Genomic DNA, 21362 nt, shown 5'->3' with positions numbered 1-21362 from the left:
AGCCAATCAGTGCTGGCTCATAGGAAATCCATGCGCGTGAGCACAGTATTATCTATATGACAAACATGAACTAACACCCTCTAGTGGTTAAAAACTGTCAAAATGCCCTGAAATAAGAGGTGGCCCTCAAGGGCTTAGAAATTAGCATATGAACCCCCTAGGTTTAGCTTTTAACCAAGAATGCCAAGAGAACAAAGCAAAATTGGTGATAAAAATAAATTTGAAAATTGTTTAAAATTGTATGCCCTTTCTGAATCATGAAAGTTTATTTTGGACTAGACTGTCCCTTTAACTATTACTATTCATACATAAGCAGTACCCACCTTTAATAACAAGAAAAATTAAAGCATTACACATTGTGTTATATTAATCTGTAAAAATACCACAACTGTTTACAACAAACTGTGTTTCTGCCAATTAATGTAGGTTTATAAAGATCAGATCTCTAGATCATCATTAACTTGCTATCACTCCTTGATCTAGCAGAGGTAAACATCAAATCCTTCAAGCAGCCTAAATGGAAGCTTGAGCCTCTCAATGTCCATGGTCTTGCCTGAAAAGTCATCCAATGCCAGCTTTTGTGTGCTCTGTTTTACAATCAAGTTTAGTCTGCAGATCTCCAATATAAAAAGAGATTAATCCCAGATAACTATTATATATTATCATACCCAAGTCCTCTGTGGCGTTGTGGCTGATCAGGGAGTTCCCGCTAGAAGAAATAACATCTCTCTGTAGTTTTAGCCAATTCCTCTTCTACTTAGAGGCACTACCGGTTCACCATATTCCTGTAGGCTGTCAGCCCCCCCGAAAAAAAAATGAGAAGCTGGCATCTGAGACTGGCAAGGAGGGCAAACCTTATCCAAGATCATATCCTCTTGTAGCTTTGAATCTGCGAGAAGTTACTTCCTTTCCTCTAGGCAAACCAATCATGCTGTAATGATCAGTTACATAGGCCGATGGCTTTAAAAGCTATCCCACAGACCTCATGGCTAGTAGTATCATCCCTTGCAAGTCCTTTGCAGCTTTCCAGAACCACATTCTCTAGTTGGTGCAGACCCACTACTTTTAGGGTACAAACAACACTAGGCAAACAGGGTGAGGTAATCTCTGCTGCGACTGCCACCTCCAAACTATCAGGGACCGGTACCTCATCCAGCATATTACTGGGTGTAGTGTAGCACTTGCTTGTCTCCTGCTTCTCCCCTATTCTAGCAAAGCAGTGCTCTATTAGTCGATTCAACTTAATAAAGTTCTCCTCCAGCAGTTTGCAAAGGGTCTCTTTAAATATCTGTACCCCTGACTCCATCTTGGAAGTAAGCATAAAAGTATCTTTGTACTTTATAAGCTAGACACCTGGGGGATAAATGTGTGTGGCAGCCCCAGCCACATGCTATTTTATCAAAATTACCGTCCAAGGCCTAGTTAGCAGTAGTTGTATGTGGCTATTCCAAGCATCTTAGGTCAGGCTTGTCATCATATCTATCCGCTCCTGAACTCTGGTAAGAATATATATGATATTACTTCTTCCAGCTGTGTAAATTGCATTACACTAACTTTACTTATTTATATGAAATAATCTGAATTGCCAAACTAAGGCCTAGATTTGAAGTTTTGTCGGTAACGACCCGAAAAACTAACGCCGGCTTTTTTCTGGCCGCATCATAAAAATAACTCTGGTATCGAGAGTCCACATAAAGGCTGCGTTAGGCTCCAAAAAAGGAGCGTAGAGCATTTTTAACGCAGCTTCAACTCTCGATACCAGAGTTGCTTACGGACGCGGCCAGCCTCAAAAACGTGCTCGTGCACGATTCCCCCATAGGAAACAATGGGGCTGTTTGAGCTGAAAAAAACCTAACATCTGCAAAAAAGCCGCGTTCAGCTCCTAACGCAGCCCCATTGTTTGTTATGGGGAAACACTTCCTACGTCTGCACCTAACACTCTAACATGTACCCCGAGTCTAAACACCCCTAACCTTACACTTATTAACCCCTAATCTGCCGCCCCCGCTATCGCTGACCCCTGCATATTATTATTAACCCCTAATCTGCCGCTCCGTAAACCGCCGCTACTTACATTATCCCTATGTACCCCTAATCTGCTGCCCCTAACACCGCCGACCCCTATATTATATTTATTAACCCCTAATCTGCCCCCCACAACGTCGCCTCCACCTGCCTACACTTATTAACCCCTAATCTGCTGACCGGACCTGAGCGCTACTATAATAAAGTTATTAACCCCTAATCCGCCTCACTAACCCTATAATAAATAGTATTAACCCCTAATCTGCCCTCCCTAACATCGCCAACACCTAACTTCAATTATTAAACCCTAATTTGCCGACCGGAGCTCACCGCTATTCTAATAAATGGATTAACCCCTAAAGCTAAGTCTAACCCTAACACTAACACCCCCCTAAATTAAATATAATTTAAATCTAACGAAATTAATTAACTCTTATTAAATAAATTATTCCAATTTAAAGCTAAATACTTACCTGTAAAATAAATCCTAATATAGCTACAATATAAATTATAATTATATTATAGCTATTTTAGGATTTATATTTATTTTACAGGTAACTTTGTATTTATTTTAACCAGGTACAATAGCTATTAAATAGTTAAGAACTATTTAATAGCTAAAATAGTTAAAATAATTACAAATTTACCTGTAAAAGAAATCCTAACCTAAGTTACAAATAAACCTAACACTAGACTATCAATAAATTAATTAAATACAATTGCTACAAATAAATACAATTAAATAAACTAGCTAAAGTACAAAAAATAAAAAAGAACTAAGTTACAAAAAATAAAAAAATATTTACAAACATAAGAAAAATATTACAACAATTTTAAACTAATTACACCTACTCTAAGCCCCCTAATAAAATAACAAAGCCCCCCAAAATAAAAAAATGCCCTACCCTATTCTAAATAACTAAAGTTCAAAGCTCTTTTACCTTACCAGCCCTGAACAGGGCCCTTTGCGGGACATGCCCCAAGAAATTCAGCTCTTTTGCCTGTAAAAAAAAACATACAATACCCCCCCAACATTACAACCCACCACCCACATACCCCTAATCTAACCCAAACCCCCCTTAAATAAACCTAACACTAAGCCCCTGAAGATCATCCTACCTTGCCTTCACCATACCAGGTTCACCGATCGGTCCAGAAGAGCTCCTCCGATATCCTGATCCAAGCCCAAGCGGGGGGCTGAAGAGGTCCATGATCCGGCTGAAGTCTTCATCCAAGCGGGCCAGAAGAGGTCTTCCATCCGATTTGAAGTCTTCATCCAAGCGGCATCCATCCGGAGCGAAGCGGCAGCATCCTGAAGACCTCCACCGCGGAACATCCATCCTGGCCGACAACTGAACGACGAATGATGGTTCCTTTAAATGACGTCATCCAAGATGGCGTCCCTCGAATTCCGATTGGCTGATAGGATTCTATCAGCCAATCGGAATTAAGGTAGGAATATTCTGATTGGCTGATGGAATCAGCCAATCAGAATCAAGTTCAATCCGATTGGCTGATCCAATCAGCCAATCAGATTGAGCTTGCATTCTATTGGCTGATCGGAACAGCCAATAGAATGCGAGCTCAATCTGATTGGCTGATCGGATCAGCCAATCGGATTGAACTTGATTCTGATTGGCTGATTCCATCAGCCAATCAGAATATTCCTACCTTAATTCCGATTGGCTGATAGAATCCTATCAGCCAATCGGAATTCGAGGGACGCCATCTTGGATGACATCATTTAAAGGAACCGTCATTCGTCGTTCAGTCGTCGGCCAGGATGGATGTTCCGCGGTGGAGGTCTTCAGGATGCTGCCGCTTCGCTGCGGATGGATGCCGCTTGGATGAAGACTTCAAACGGATGGAAGACCTCTTCTGGCCAGCTTGGATGAAGACTTCAGCCGGATCATGGACCTCTTCAGCCCCCCGCTTGGGCTTGGATCAGGACATCGGAGGAGCTCTTCTGGACCGATCGGTGAACCTGGTATGGTGAAGACAAGGTAGGATGATCTTCAGGGGCTTAGTGTTAGGTTTATTTAAGGGGGGTTTGGGTTAGATTAGGGGTATGTGGGTGGTGGGTTGTAATGTTGGGGGGGGGGTATTGTATGTTTTTTTTTACAGGCAAAAGAGCTGAATTTCTTGGGGCATGCCCCGCAAAGGGCCCTGTTCAGGGCTGGTAAGGTAAAAGAGCTTTGAACTTTAGTAATTTAGAATAGGGTAGGGCATTTTTTTATTTTGGGGGGCTTTGTTATTTTATTAGGGGGCTTAGAGTAGGTGTAATTAGTTTAAAATTGTTGTAATATTTTTCTTATGTTTGTAAATATTTTTTTATTTTTTGTAACTTAGTTCTTTTTTATTTTTTGTACTTTAGCTAGTTTATTTAATTGCGATGTTAGGGAGGGCAGATTAGGGGTTAATGCTATTTATGATAGGGTTAGTGAGGCGGATTAGGGGTTAATAACTTTATTATAGTAGCGCTCAGGTCCAGTCGGCAGATTAGGGGTTAATAAGTGTAGGCAGGTGGAGGCGACGTTGTGGGGGGCAGATTAGGGGTTAATAAATATAATATAGGGGTCGGTGGTGTTAGGGGCAGCAGATTAGGGGTACATAAGGATAACGTAGGTGGCGGCGCTTTGCGGTCAGCAGATTAGGGGTTAATAAGTGTAGGCAGATGGAGGCGACATTGAGGGGGGCAGATTAGGGGTTAATAAATATAATACAGGGGTCGGCTGTGTTAGGAGCAGCGGATTAGGGGTACATAAGGATAACGTAGGTGGCGGTCGGCAGATTAGGGGTTAAAAAAATTTATTCGAGTGTCGGCGATGTGGGGGGACCTCGGTTTAGGGGTACATAGGTAGTTTATGGGTGTTAGTGTACTTTAGAGTACAGTAGTTAAGAGCCTTATAAACCGGCGTTAGCCCAGAAAGCTCTTAACTACTGACTTTTTTCCTGCGGCTGGAGTTTTGTCGTTAGATGTCTAACGCTCACTTCAGAAACGACTCTAAATACCGGAGTTAGAAAAATCCCATTGAAAAGATAGGATACGCAATTTACGTAAGGGGATCTGCGGTATGGAAAAGTCGCGGCTGGAAAGTGAGCGTTAGACCCTATTTTGAGTGACTCCAAATACCGGCGGTAGCCTAAAACCAGCGTTAGGAGCCTCTAACGCTGGTTTTCACGGCTAACGCCAAACTCTAAATCTAGGCCTAAGAGCATAAGCTTCAAGAGTCTGCTTCGCCCCCTGAATTTTCTTCTTCTTAAGATATATACTGTATATTTTAATGTATTTATTTTTTCTCATTTGCCTAATTTAAATATATGTATAGGTCTGCATTGAGACTAAACAAAAGAAAGTAGAATATATTACAAAGGAGATAGATACATAGATAAAAACTATTTCTTTCTCCGTATATATTTATTGTGGGGTTTTTTTTATTTAGCAATAGCTAAAGTTGAAGAACATAAAAAAAGCTGCTGTTGCTTCCTTTATAGGCTTGCAGCAGAGCTCCTTCGCCTTCTTTGTTCAGAGTCTGATGTAAGAGAGCAGGTAAAGATTTATGATGGGGTACCCACTCTTCTAAGTTTACTTCATTCTGATCATCTAAAATTACTTTGGAGTGTTGTCTGGATTTTGGTTCAAATTTGCGAAGACCCTGAAGTAAGTGTGGAAATTCGAATATGGGGAGGAATCAAACTACTTCTTCATACTTTGAAAGGGTATGTTTCAATAAATAATCCATTGTTAGAATTGTGGTGCATTTCAACATTAATTTAATTCTATAAGTATTATACTGATATTGTTTATACATATTTATTTGGAGCTATAATAAATGTTAATTTGCCTTAGAATGGCTGAAAACCTGTGGGCATTCACATTTGGATAGACTGATACAATGTAAGTGCTAGATTATGAATAAAGGGCTATTTATTGCTCCTGCTCAAGCATAAACTATGCTAGACGGAGGCTTTTTGCGCGCTTCGGTTTGCAAATGTATTACAAGTTGAAAGTAAAAAGTTTGCGTGGGTGCCTAAAACGGACGCACACAAAAAAATATTGCGAGCATGTTAACATTGTCTTCCATAAACGCCAGTGGAGTGGGCAAACTGAAAATAAAATAAAAAAACACCTATTCTCGCATGCTAACCCTACAGGAGTTCTGAAAATGTCACATTCTAATGTTCTTCACATACAGGACAATGTACTTATTATTGCAAATACATATTTAATCATATATATCTATATATACCTATACCTGTATATCTATTGCTATAGATATATAGGTATAGATATGTATTTCTTTCATACAGGGGGTGAGAGTCCATAATCCCTTACTCAAGAGAATTAGTCTTCCCTACCATTAGGATGAGGCAAAGATTCCCAAACCCCAAGAGCACTATAAAACCATGCCCAGGATCACCCCGGAAGACAGCACGTTCAGGTAGCAGTGAAGTTAGGTGGAGCGTTCGCGTAAAAGATACAGGTAAAGCTTGTTGACTGTTTTCGTTGGAGGACGCTTCAACAGTGGTCACACTTGATACACGTAGGTATATGGCTCCTCCTTTCCATGCTTATGTGTTTGTTTCATACTTCTGTGTGGGGATGATGCCTGGTTCACCTGGCTTTGTGGCACCTTTTGGATTTATTCACCATACATTGCTTGCCTTATTAACTTTGGATTACCGATATACAAGTGAATAACATTTCAAATTGGATCAGTTAATTTCATCATATTCCTCTCCTTGGTGCACCAGACTATCTTAAGCCGACCTTATTTGTGTGATATTAAAGGGATCCCTTGTATGAGTGTGATTTTTAGCATATTAAAGTGTGTTTTGTATTTTTGGCATATTGTTTTCTCCTTGCTTTCATTTATGTACAGTTGTGCTATTTATTGCTAGACTTTTAGAAACTTCTTATTTTGAAGTATCTACTTTCTTTTTTTTGGTGTTTATATTTATTTTTCTAGGTAGCACCTGTTCAAAATTATATACATATTTACATATACAATTTTAAAGTGAGCTACCCATACATCTTAAAAATTTTCAGCTCTATAAAACCCCTATCACCTCACAGGTACCTTGTCTTGTCTTTTTGCCTCCACTCGAGGTGGTTGAAAAATGAAGATGTGGATTTGATTCTACAGAGAGAGGGGTTTTCAGTCTATTTGAGGCCTGTTTTCCCCTCCGAGTACTGTGTTTGTCAGATAGATATATCTGACTTCGGATGTGGATTTACTTGTTCCCTGCATTATTTTTCAGTTTGGTTTAGTGCGCTTCGTGCAAGCAGGGTATTTGTTTAGGTCTGCTATCTCTATTGCTGATGTAGCTGCTGCTTCTTCTTACTGGTTGATTAGTCTTTCAGAACAGTGTTGTAATGATTCTGCCAGTGAAAATCTTTTGGGTTTACTTAAGAGTGCTCATTCCTTTATTTGTGATGATGTATTTCATATAATTAAAAATAATGTCAAAAGGCATTTCCTTGGCAGCCCTTTCTGGAATAGCTTAATGGTTTAAGACCTGGAGGCCTACTTATCAAGCCGTCAACTGTGCTGCATTCGCCGGCACCAATATGCTCGCCTGACATCGCTTATCATTGTGGCCGCGGACCTGAATACACTCTCCATAGTTACCAAAAAGCCGCGCACCAAGTACAGGGCGATGAGCAGCGGACTGTTGTTAGCTAACAGTCATCGATCTCGCTGCTCTTCGTCTTTTTCACAGCTTTATTTGTATACTGTCACTAAACACCCGCACTATACTAAACTCTTCAACCCCTATACCGCCGCTCCCGGACCCCGCTGCAACTAAATAAAGTTATTAACCCCTAAACCGCCGCTCACGGAGCCCACTACCACTCTAATAAACTTATTCACCCCTATTCCTCCGCTCCCGGAGCCCACCGCCACCTACATTATACTTATTAACCCCTAATCTGCTGCCCCCTACACCACCGCCACCTACATAAAGTTATTAACCCCTATATTAGTGTTTGCAGAAAATAACAAACACTAAGTTACAAAAAATAAAAAAGAAATTATCAAAGCTTTAAACTAATTACACCTAATCTAAGGGCCCTATGAAAAAAAATAAAAAAATAAAAAAACCACAGCCTACAATAAACTACAAATAGCGCTTAAAAGGGCCTTTTGCGGGGCATTGCCCCAAAGTAATCAGCTCTTTTACCTGTAAAAAAAAAATTACAAATACCCCCCAACAGTAAAACCCACCACCCACACAACCAACCCCCCAAATAAAAACCTAACTAAAGAACCTAAGCTCCCCAATGCCCTGAAAAGGGCATTTGGATGGGCATTGCCCTTAAAAGGGTATTTAGCTCTATTGCAGCCCAAGTCCTAATCTAAAAATAAAACTCACCCAATAAACCCTTAAAAAATCCTAACACTAACCCTAGAAGATTTACTTACAGTTTTGAAGATCCGACATCCATCCTCCAAGAAGCTGGGAAAAGTCCTCAACGAAGCGGCCGAAGTCATCATCCAAGCCTGCAGAAGTCTTCATCCAGACGACATCTTCTATCTTCATCCATCCGGCCGGAGCGGCTCCATCTTCAAGACATCCGAAGCGGAGCATCCTCTTCTTTCTGACGACTACCAACGAATGAAGGTTCCTTTAAATGACATCATCCAAGATGGCGTCCCTTAGATTCTGATTGGCTGATAGAATTCTATCAGCCAATCGGAATTAAGGTTGAAAAAATCCTATTGGCTGTTGCAATCAGCCAATATGATTGAACTTTCATCCTATTGGCTGATCCAATCAGCCAATAGAATGCAAGCTCAATCCTATTGGCTGATTGGATCAGCCAATAGGATGAAAGCTCAATTAAAGCTCATTTAAAGGAACCTTCATTCATCGGTAATCGTCGGAAAGAAGAGGCTGCTCCGCGTAGGATGTCTTGAAGATGGAGCCGCTCCGCGCAGGATAGATAAAGATAGAAGATGCCGTCTGGATGAAGATTTCTGCGGGCTTGGATGAAGACTTTGGCCGATTCGTTGAGGACTTCTGCCGGCTTCTTGGAGGATGGATGTCGGATCTTCAAAACTGTAAGTGAATCTTCTGGGGTTAGTGTTAGGATTAGGGTTTGGGCTGCAATAGAGCTAAATGCTCTTTTAAGGGCAATGCCCATCCAAATGCCCTTTTCAGGGCAATGGGGAGCTTAGGTTTTTTTAGATTAGGGTTTTATTTGGGGGGTTGGTTGTGTGGGTGGTGGGTTTTACTGTTGGGGGGTTGTTTGTATTTTTTATTTACAGGTAAAAGAGCTGATTACTTTTGAGCAATGCCCTGCAAAAGGCCCTTTTAAGGGCTATTTGTAGTTTATTGTAGGTTAGGGTTTTTTATTTTGGGGGGGGGGGGGGCTTTTTATTTTCATAGGGCCCTTAGATTAGGTGTAATTAGTTAAAATTTGTTATAATTTATTTTTTATTTTTTGTAACTTAGTGTTTAGTTTTTTGTGTAACATTAGTGTTTGTTATTTTTTGAAACTTAGTTGTTAGTTTTTTGTAACTTTGTAATTTTTTAGTGTAGATTTAAATTATTTGAGTAGGGTTAGGTGTTTAAATATATAATATAGTTAATTTAATTTGTAGTTTAATGTAATTTTAGTTTAAAAGTTAGGGTAGGTTAATTATTAATTTAATATAGTTTATTGTAATTTTAGTCTAATAGTTAGGGTAGATTAAATTAATTAGTTTAATATAGTTTAATATAATTTTAGTATAACAGTTAGGGTAGATTAATTAATAGTTTAATATAATTTTAGTATAACAGTTGGGGTAGATTAATAGTTTAATATAGTTTAATTTAAATCTAAAGGTAAGATTAAATTTATTATAAGATAGGGATGAGTTAATATTTAATGTAAGGTTAGCGGGTTGTTAGGTTTAGGGGTTAATAGTTTAATTTAGTTTATGGCGATGTGGGAGGCTGGTGGTTTAGGGGTTAATGGGTTTAGTAAGTGCTAGTGATGTGGGAGGCCAGGGGTTTAGGGGTTAATAACTTTATTTAGTTGTTGTGGGCTCTGGGAGCGGCGGGATAGGGGTTAATAACTTTATGTAGGTGGCGGCGGTGGCGGGAGCGGCAAATTAGGGGTTAATAACTTTTATTTAGGTGTCGGGTGGCAGATTAGGGGTTAATAAGTATAATGTAGGTGGCGGCGGTGTAGGGGCGGCAGATTAGGGGTGTTTAGACTCGGGTGTATGTTAGGGTGTTAGGTGTAAACGTTACTTTTATTTTACCATAGAAATCAATGGGATATGGGGCAGCAGCGAACATAAGCTTTCGCTGCTTTCAGACTCTCATTGATTCCTATGGCATCCGCCGCCTACAGGGCGGCGGATTGAAAACCAGGTACGCTGGGCTGGAATAGTGGTGAGCGTATCTGATAGATTTTTGATAACTAGCCAAAGTAGTCAGATAGTGCCGAATTTGCATTCAGAACATCTGTAGTGACATAATTATCTGTGTCGGACTGAGACCGGCGGATCGTATGTTACGTCACAAAATTCTTCTTTTGCCGGTCTGTAGCCTTTGATAAATAAGGCAAATCAAGCTCTCCACAATTACGCTGCGGAATTCCAGCGTATTTGCGGTTGACGGCTTGATAAATAGGCCCCCTGGTCTGTTGATATGATTTCTAAATCCAGATTTTTGTATCATTTTTTTCAGGGAAAGAAACTGTTTGGTTCTGATCTGAATTCTATCATTTCTGCAGTTACTGGAGCTAAATGGGGCTTTTCTTCCTCAAAACAAGAAGTCCAAGTGGAAATCTAAAGATTCTAATAATTTTCATTCCTTTTATCAGATCAAGGAACAGAAAGTTAATTCCTCTCATAAACAAAGCACCTTTTGCCCAGTCTGGAGGTCGTGTGCTAATTGGAACAGGCACAAGCAAGCCAAAAAATCCACTCTTACTTCCAAGTCTGCATGAAGAAGCAGCTGATCCAGCAGCTTTGGCAGAGAGCAGGTTATGCCTTTATTATGAAGCTTTGTTTCTGTCTGTTCAAGATCCCTGGGTTCTGAATATAGTTTCCCAGGGGTTATTAAATACGATTCAAAACAAGGCCTCCCAGAAAAAGGATGAAGAATTCTGTTTGTGAGAGGAAGATGATTTTAGCAGACAGTAACTAAAATCGATTGCTGTTTCCACATAGGACTGTTGAGATGAAGTAACTTCAGTTGGGGGAAACAGCAGACTTTTCTGCTTAAGGTATGACTAGCCATATTTCTAACAAGACTGTGTAATGCTGGAAGGCTGTCATTTCCCCTCATGGGGACCGGTAAGCCATTTTCTTAGTCTCAAACAGAATAAAGGGCTTAATATGGGCTATAAAACTGGTAGACACTTTTATGGGCTAAATCGATTGCTTTATTTGGACATTTTATACATGTTTATGCTGATAATTCACACTTATAAACTTGGGGAACGTTTTTTAACGTCAGGCACTATGTTAGACACCTTTTCCAGTCAGGAAGGGCCTTCCCAGTTGTAGGCTGAGCCTCATTTTCGCGCCATTACTGCGCAGTTGTTTTTGAGAGCAAGACATGCAGATGCATGTGTGAGGACCTGAAAGTAGTTGAAAAAGTTCCTAAAAGGCGTCATTTGGTATCGTATTCCCCTCTGGGCTTGGTAAAGTCACAGCAAAGGCTGTAGCTGGGACTGTATAGGGGTTAAATCTGTAACCGGCTCCGGTTTCGTTATTTTAATTGTTGAAGCTCTGAAAATTGGTGTGCAATACTTTTAATGCTTTAAGACACTGTGGTGAAAATTTGAACAATTCCTTCATATTTTTTCACATATTCAGTAATAAAGTGTGCTCTGTTTAAAATTTAAAGAGACAGTAACGGTTTTGTTTTAAAATGGTTTTTGTGCTTTATTGACAAGTTTAAGCCTGTTTAACATGTCTGTGCCTTCAGATAAGCTATGTTCTATATGTATGAAAGCCAATGTGTCTCCCCCTTCAAAATTGTGTGATAATTGTGCCATAGCGTCCAAACAAAGTAAGGACAGTACTGCCACAGATAATGAAATTGCCCAAGATAATTCCTCAGATGAAGGGAGTAGACATGGTTCTACATCATCTCCTTCTGTGTCTACGCCAGTTTTGCCCACGCAGGAGGCCCCTAGTACTTCTAGCGCGCCAATGCTTATTACCATGCAACAATTGACGGCTGTAATGGATTACTCCATAGCAAATATTTTATCCAAAATGCCTGCATATCAGAGAAAGCACGATTGCTCTGTTTTAAACACTGAAGAGCAGGAGGGCGCTGATGATAATTGTTCTGTCATACCCTCACACCAATCTGAAGGGGCCATGAGGGAGGTTTTGTCAGATGGGGAAATTTCAGATTCAGGAAAAATTTCCCAACAGGCTGAACCTGATGTTGTGACATTCAAATTTAAGTTAGAACATCTCCGCGCACTGCTTAAGGAGGTGTTATCTACTCTGGATGATTGTGACAACTTGGTCATTCCAGAAAAATTATGCAAGATGGACAAGTTCCTAGAGGTTCCGGTGCACCCCGACGCTTTTCCTATACCCAAGCGGGTGGCGGACATAGTGAATAAGGAGTGGGAGAAGCCCGGCATACCTTTTGTTCCCCCTCCTATATTTAAGAAATTATTTCCTATGGTCGACCCCAGAAAGGACTTGTGGCAGACAGTCCCTAAGGTCGAGGGGGCAGTTTCTACTCTAAACAAGCGCACTACTATTCCTATCGATGATAGTTGTGCTTTCACAGATCCTATGGATAAAAAATTGGAAGGTTTGCTTAAAAAGATTTTTGTACAGCAAGGTTACCTTCTACAACCCATTTCGTGCATTGTTCCTGTCACTACAGCAGCGTGGTTCTGGTTCGAGGAACTAGAAAATTCGCTCAGTAGAGAGACTCCATATGAGGAGGTTATGGACAGAGTTCACGCACTTAAGTTGGCTAACTCTTTTATTTTAGATGCTGCTTTGCAATTAGCTAGATTAGCGGCGAAAAATTCAGGGTTTGCAATTGTGGCGCGCAGAGCGCTTTGGCTAAAGTCTTGGTCAGCGGATGTATCATCCAAGACAAAATTGCTTAACATCCCCTTCAAGGGTAAAACTCTCTTTGGACCAGAATTGAAAGAGATTATCTCAGACATCACTGGGGGAAAGGGTCATGCCCTCCCACAAGATAGGCCTTTCAAGGCCAAGAATAAGTCTAATTTCCGTTCCTTTCGTAATTTCAGGAACGGACCGGGCTCTAATTCTGCATCCTCTAAGCAAGAGGGTAATACCTCACAGTCCAAACCAGCCTGGAAACCGATGCAAGGCTGGAACAAGGGTAAGCAGGCCAAGATGCCTGCCGCTGCTAACAAAACAGCATGAAGGAGTAGCCCCCGATCCGGGACCGGATCTAGTGGGGGGCAGACTCTCTCTCTTTGCTCAGGCTTGGGCAAGAGATGTTCAGGATCCCTGGACGCTAGAAATAGTTTCTCAGGGTTATCTTCTGGAATTCAAGGAATTACCCCCAAGGGGAAGGTTCCACATGTCTCACTTATCCTCAAACCAAATAAAGAGACAGGCGTTCTTACATTGTGTAGAAGACCTGTTAAAGATGGGAGTGATACACCCCGTTCCAATGACGGAACAAGGAATGGGATTTTACTCAAATCTGTTCGTAGTTCCCAAAAAAGAGGGAACCTTCAGACTAATTCTGGATTTAAAGATCCTAAACAAATTTCTCAGGGTACCATCGTTCAAAATGGAAACCATTCGAACGATTCTACCCACTATCCAGGAAGGTCAATTTATGACTACCGTGGATCTAAAGGATGCGTACCTACATATTCCTATCCACAAAGAACATCATCAGTTCCTAAGGTTCGCCTTTCTGGACAAACATTACCAGTTTGTGGCCCTCCCATTCGGAAGAGCCACTGCTCCAAGGATTTTCACAAAGGTACTCGGGTCCCTTCTAGCGGTTCTAAGACTGAGGGGCATTGCTGTAGTACCATACTTGGATGACATTCTAATACAAGCGTCATCCCTTTCAAAATCAAAGGCTCATACAGACATCGTTCTGGCCTTTCTCAGATCTCACGGATGGAAGGTGAACATAGAAAAAAGTTCTCTGTCTCTGTCAACCAGAGTTCCCTTCTTGGGAACAATAATAGATTCCTTAGAAATGAAGATCTTTCTGACAGATGTCAGAAAGTCAAAACTTCTAAGGGCTTGTCAAGTTCTTCATTCTGTACACGTCCTTCCATAGCTCAGTGCATGGAAGTAGTAGGGTTGATGGTTGCGGCAATGGACATAGTTCCTTTTGCGCGAATTCATCTAAGACCATTACAACTGTGCATGCTGAAACAGTGGAATGGGGATTATACAGACTTGTCTCCAGTGATTCAAGTAGATCAGAAGACCAGAGACTCACTCCGTTGGTGGCTAACCCAGGATCACCTATCCCAGGGAATGAGCTTCCGCAGTCCAGAGTGTTTCATCGTCACGACCGACGCCAGCCTAGTGGGCTGGGGCGCGGTCTGGGAATCCCTGAAAGCTCAGGGACTGTGGTCTCGGGAAGAGTCTCTTCTCCCGATAAACATTCTGGAACTAAGAGCGATATTCAATGCTCTCAAGGCTTGGCCTCAGCTAGCAAAGGCCAGATTCATAAGATTCCAATCAGACAACATGACGACTGTTGCGTATCTCAATCATCAGGGGGGAACAAGGAGTTCCCTGGCGATGAAAGAAGTGACCAAAATAATACAATGGGCGGAGAATCACTCCTGCCACCTATATGCGATCCACATTCCAGGTGTGGAAAACTGGGAAGCGGATTATTTGAGTCGTCAGACATTCCATCCGGGGGAGTGGGAACTCCACCCGGAGATCTTTGCCCAGTTGACGCAACTATGGGGCATTCCAGACATGGATCTGATGGCGTCTCGTCAGAACTTCAAAGTTCCTTGCTACGGGTCCAGATCCAGGGATCCCAAGGCGACTCTAGTGGATGCACTAGTAGCGCCTTGGACCTTCAACCTAGCTTATGTGTTTCCACCGTTTCCTCTCATTCCCAGGCTGGTAGCCAGGATCAAACAGGAGAGGGCCTCGGTGATCTTGATAGCCCCTGCGTGGCCACGCAGGACTTGGTATGCAGACCTGGTGAATATGTCATCGGTTCCACCATGGAAGCTACCTTTGAGACAGGACCTTCTTGTTCAGGGTCCATTCGAACATTTAAATCTGGTCTCCCTCCAGCTGACGGCTTGGAGATTGAACGCTTGATTCTATCAAAGCGTGGGTTTTCAGATTCTGTGATTGATACTCTGGTTCAGGCCAGAAAACCGGTAACTAGAAAGATTTACCATAAGATATGGAAAAGATATATCTGCTGGTGTGAATCCAAGGGATTACCTTGGAATAAGATTAAAATTCCTAAGATTCTTTCCTTTCTACAAGAAGGTTTGGATAAAGGATTATCTGCGAGTTCTCTAAAGGGACAGATTTCTGCTTTATCTGTCTTACTACACAAACGACTGGCACCTATGCCAGATGTTCAAGCATTTGTTCAGGCTCTGGTTAGGATCAAGCCTGTTTACAGACCTTTGACGCCTCCCTGGAGTTTAAATTTAGTTCTTTCAGTTCTTCAAGGGGTTCCGTTTGAACCTCTACATTCCATAGATATTAAGTTGTTATCTTGGAAAGTTTTGTTTTTGGTTGCTATTTCTTCTGCTAGAAGAGTTTCAGAGTTATCTGCTCTGCAATGTGCTCCGCCCTATCTGGTGTTCCATGCAGATAAGGTGGTTTTGCGTACTAAGCCTGGTTTTCTTCCAAAGGTTGTTTCTAACAAAAATATTAACCAGGAGATAGTTGTACCTTTTTTGTGTCCGATTCCAGTTTAAAAGAAGGAACGTTTGTTACACAATTTGGACGTAGTCCGTGCTCTAAAATTCTATTTAGAAGCTACAAAAGATTTCAGACAAACATCTTCTCTGTTTGTCGTCTACTCTGGTAAAAGGAGAGGTCAAAAAGCGACTTCTACCTCTATTTCTTTTTGGCTTAAAAGCATCATCCGATTGGCTTACGAGACTGCCGGACGGCAGCCTCCTGAAAGAATCACAGCTCACTCCACTAGGGCTGTGGCTTCCACATGGGCCTTCAAGAACGAGGCTTCTGTTGATCAGATATGTAAGGCAGCGACTTGGTCTTCACTGCACACTTTTGCCAAATTTTACAAATTTGATACTTTTGCTTCTTCGGAGGCTATTTTTGGGAGAGAGGTTTTGCAAGCCGTGGTGCCTTCCGTTTAGGTGACCTGATTTGCTCCCTCCCTTCATCCGTCTCCTAAAGCTTTGGTATTGGTTCCCACAAGTAAGGATGACGCCGTGGACCGGACACACCAATTTTGGAGAAAACAGAATTTATGCTTACCTGATAAATTACTTTCTCCAACGGTGTGTCCGGTCCACGGCCCGCCCTGGTTTTTTAATCAGGTCTGATGAATTATTTTCTCTAACTACAGTCACCACGGTACCATATGGTTTCTCCTATTTTTTTCCTCCTGTCCGTCGGTCGAATGACTGGGGGGCGGAGCCTAGGAGGGACTATATGGCCAGCTTTGCTGGGACTCTTTGCCATTTCCTGTTGGGGAAGAGATATTCCCACAAGTAAGGATGACGCCGTGGACCGGACACACCGTTGGAGAAAGTAATTTATCAGGTAAGCATAAATTCTGTTTTCAAGATGGAAACTATTCCATTTTGTTTAGTAAAAGCAGTTTATGTCCTCAATAGATTTAAAGGATGCTTATCTTCATGTTCCAATCCACAGGTAACATTACCAGTTTTTGAGGTTTGCTTTTCTAGACAAGCATTTTCCTTTTGTTGCTCTACCATTTGGTCTGGCTATAGCTCCAAGAATTTCCACAAAGGTTCTGGGTGCCCTATTGTCAGTGATCAGATCTCAGGTTATTGCAGTGTTTCCTTACCTGTATGATATCTTGATTCAAGCTACATCTTTCTCCTACATTGGTGTGTCCGGTCCACGGCTTCATCCTTACTTGTGGGAATATTCTCTTCCCTAACAGGAAATGGCAAAGAGAGCACAGCAAAAGCTGCCCATATAGCTCCCCCTCTGGCTCCGCCCCCCAGTCATTCTCTTTGCCGCTCTGAACAAGTAGCATCTCCACGGGGATGGTAAAGAGTATGTGGTGTTAGTTGTAGTTTTTTATTCTTCTATCAAGAGTTTGTTATTTTAAAATAGTGCCGGTTTGTACTATTTACTCTACAACAGAAAGTGATGAAGAGTTCTGTTTAAAGAGGTGTATGATTTTAGCAGCAGTAACTAAAATCCATCGCTGTTCCCACGCAGGACTGTTGAGCCCAGAGAACTTCAGTTGGGGGGAACAGTTTGCAGACTTTTCTGCTCAAGGTATGACAAGTCCATTTTCTAACAAGACATAGTAATGCTAGAAGACTGTCATTTTCCCTTTTTGGGATCAGTAAGCCATTTTCTTAGACTCATAACAGAATGAAGGCTTATTAATGGGCTATATACTGGTTGACACTATTGTGGGCTAAATCGATTGATTTATACAAGATTTATATCACTTTTGGAGTGTTTTGGAACGTGAAAACACTTTGGGAACGTGTTTTATTTGCCTGGCAGTCGTTTAGACACCTATCCTAGTCAGGAAGGGCCTTTCACTCTGGTATGCAGAGGGAGGAGGCCTCATTTTCGCGCCTTAATTGCGCAGTTACTTCTGGAAGCAGTGCATGCAGCTTCATGTGAGATGGTCCTGTGGTTTTAAAAAACGATTCTGGAAGGCTTATTTTTGTGGCGAATAACCCCCCCAGGAAAGGTAAAGCCTTAGCAAAGGCTGTGGCTGTGACTGTAGTGGGTTTAAACTGGGAAATGTAAGGGGTTACAAGCTTGAAATTTGGTGTGCAATACTTTCAAAGCATTAAGACACTAGGGTGCAAATTTGGTAAGGATCGGATATTTCCTTCATAGTTTTTCACACATTCAGAAATAAAGTGTGCTCTGTTTAACATTTAAAGAGACAGTAACGGTTTTGTTTAAAAGCGGTTTTCATGCATTAATAGCCTGTATAAGCCTGTCTAACATGTCTGTACCTTCAGATAGAACATGTTCTGTATGCATGGAGGCCAAGGTGGTCCCCCCTTTAAATGTATGTGAAAATTGTGCCATGTCGTCCAAACAAAGTAAGGACAGTACTGTCACATTTAATAAGGTTGCCCAAGATGATTCTTCAAATGAAGGTAGTGGGGATAGTTCACCATCCTCTCCTTCTGTGTCAACTCCTGTTATGCCCGCGCAGGCGACACCTAGTACATCTAGCGTGCCAATGCTTGTTACTATGCAACAATTAATGGCAGTAATGGATAATTCTATAGCTAATATTTTATCCAAAATGCCAGCATTTCAAAGAAATTGCTCAGTTTTAAATACAGAGGACGAGCAAAGGTGCACTGACGATAATTTATCTGTTATTCCCTCACACCAGTCAGAATTGGCAGTGAGGGAGGGTCTGTCGGAGGGATAAATTTCTGATTCAGGAAAAATTTCTCAACAGGCAGAACCTGATATTGTGACGTTTAAATTTAAGTTAGAACATCTCCGCGCCCTGCTTAAGGAGGTGCTAACTACTCTGGACGATTGTGACTCTTTGGTCATTCCAGAAAAATTGTGCAAAATGGACAAATTCCTTGAGGTCCCTGTGCACGCTGATGCCTTTCCGATACCCAAAAGGGTGGCGGACATAGTGAGTAAGGAGTGGGAGAAACCAGGTATACCCTTTGTCCCACCTCCTATATTTAAGAAAATGTTCCCCATTGTAGACCCCAGGAGGGACGCATGGCAAACAGTTCCTAAGGTTGAAGGGGCAGTTTCTACGTTGGCCAAACGCACGACTATTCCCATTGAGGACAGGTGTGCTTTCAAAGATCCTATGGATAAAAAATTGGAAGGTTTGCTTAAAAAGATATTTGTTCAGCAAGGTTTCCTCCTCCAACCAATTTTGTGCATTATTCCTGTCACAACGGCGGCGTCTTTTTGGTTCGAAGAACTAGAAAATTTGCTCAATAAGGAGACTCCATATGAGGAAGTCATGGACAGAATTCACGAACTAAAGTTGGCTAATTCCTTTATTTTAGATGCCGCTTTGCAATTGGCGAAATTAGCGGCGAAAAATTTGGGTTTTGCAATTGTGGCGCGCAGAGCGCTTTGGCTAAAATCTTGGTCGGCGGATGTGTCATCCAAGACGAAATTGCTTAATATTCCTTTCAAAGGTAAGACCCTTTTTGGGCCAGAATTGAAGGAGATTATTTCAGACATCACTGGGGGAAAGGGCCATGCCCTCCCACAGGATAGGCCTTTCAAGGCTAAGAACAAATCTAATTTTCGTTCCTTTCGCAACTTCAGGAACGGACCGTCTCCTAACTCTGCAGCCTCTAGACAAGAGGGTAATGCTTCCCAGGCTAAGCCAGCATGGAAACCAATGCAAGGCTGGAACAAGGGTAAACAGGCCAAGAAGCCTGCTGCTGCTACCAAGACAGCATGAAGGGGTAGCCCCCGATCCGGGATCGGTTCTAGTAGGGGGCATACTTTCTCTCTTTACTCAGGCTTGGGCAAGAGATGTTCCGGACCCCTGGGCACTAGAAATAGTCTCTCAGGGTTATCTTCTAGAATTCAATGAACTTCCTCCAAGGGGAAGGTTCCACATGTCTCGCTTATCTTCAGACCAGATAAAGAGACAGGCATTCTTACATTGCGTAGGAGATCTATTAAAGATGGGAGTGATACACCCAGTTCCAACAGTGGAACAAGGTCAGGGGTTTTACTCAAACCTGTTTGTAGTTCCCAAAAAAGAGGGAACTTTCAGATCAATTCTGGATTTAAAAATTCTAAACAAATTCCTCAGAGTTCCATCGTTCAAAATGGAAACCATTTGAACGATTTTACCAACAATCCAGGAGGGTCAATACATGACTACTGTGGACTTAAAGGATGCGTACCTACATATTACTATCCACAAAGATCATCATCAGTTCCTAAGGTAGCCTTTCTGGACAAACATTACCAGTTCGTGGCTCTTCCGTTCGGTTTAGCCACTGCTCCCAGAATTTTCACAAAGGTGCTAGGGTCCCTTCTAGCGGTTCTAAGACCAAGGGGCATTCCATTGGCACCTTACCTAGACGACATCCTAATCCAAGCGTCGTCCCTTTCCAGATCGAGGGCTCATACAGACATTGTATTAGCTTTTCTTAGGTCTCATGGGTGGAAGGTGAACGTGGAAAAGAGTTCCCTGTCCCCGTCTACAAGAGTTCCCTTTCTGGAAACAATAATAGATTCTGTAGAAATGAAGATTTTTCTGACAGAGGTCAGAAAATTAAAGCTTCTAAAGACTTGTCAAGTTCTTCAATCTATTCCTCAGCCTTCCATAGCTCAATGCATGGAAGTAATAGGTCTAATGGTTGCAGCAATGGACGTGGTTCCTTTTGCTCGAATTCATCTAAGACCATTGCAACTGTGCATGCTCAGACAGTGGAATGGGGATTATGCAGACTTGTCTCCCCAGATTCAAGTAGACCAGATAACCAGAGACTCACTCCGTTGGTGGTTGACTCAGGATCACCTGTCCCAGGGAATGAGTTTCTGCAGACCAGAGTGGGTCATTGTCACGACCGATGCCAGTCTATTAGGCTGGGGTGCGGTCTGGGACTCCCTGAAAGCTCAGGGTCTATGGTCTCGGGAAGAGTCTCTTCTCCCGATAAACATCCTGGAACTGAGAGCGATATTCAATGCGCTCCAGGCTTGGCCTCAACTAGCGAAGGCTGGATTCATAAGATTTCAGTCGGACAACATGACGACTGTAGCTTACATCAATCATCAGGGGGGAACAAAGAGTTCCTTGGCGATGAAAGAGGTTTCCAAGATCATCAAATGGGTGGAGAATCACTCCTGCCATCTATCTGCAATTCACATCCCAGGAGTAGACAACTGGGAGGCAGATTTTTTGAGTTGTCAGACTTTCCACCCGGGGGAGTGGGAACTCCACCCGGAGGTCTTTGCCCTGTTAACTCAATTATGGGGCATTCCAGACATGGATCTGATGGCATCTCGTCAGAACTTCAAGGTTCCTCGCTACGGGTCCAGATCCAGGGATCCCAAGGCGACACTAGTGGATGCATTTGTCATGAATAGGCAGATCAACTAGAATTCTCTATCAATTGAATAGAGGTAAATGTAACACTATTCAAAAAAGGAAACACTAGCTTCAAAGTGAATCCACATAGAACAGTGTAAGTTATTATTCAATAC

General features: G+C 42.0%; 1 protein-coding gene across 1 annotated transcript in view; it reads left to right on the top strand.

The window, feature by feature from the left end:
• The window catches only part of NEK10 (NIMA related kinase 10), a 1556164-nt gene that overhangs the window by 365580 nt on the left and 1169222 nt on the right, over window positions 1-21362 (top strand). The window contains exon 10 of the mRNA XM_053715742.1: window positions 5521-5745. Within this exon, the coding sequence (XP_053571717.1) occupies window positions 5521-5745 (225 nt within the window). The remainder of the gene's footprint in view (window positions 1-5520; window positions 5746-21362) is intronic.

Source organism: Bombina bombina, chromosome 5, assembly GCF_027579735.1.
Source record: "Bombina bombina isolate aBomBom1 chromosome 5, aBomBom1.pri, whole genome shotgun sequence".
Lineage (NCBI taxonomy): Eukaryota > Metazoa > Chordata > Amphibia > Anura > Bombinatoridae > Bombina > Bombina bombina.
Note: the sequence above shows the minus strand (reverse complement) of the source record. Positions and strands in the feature narration are given on the sequence as shown.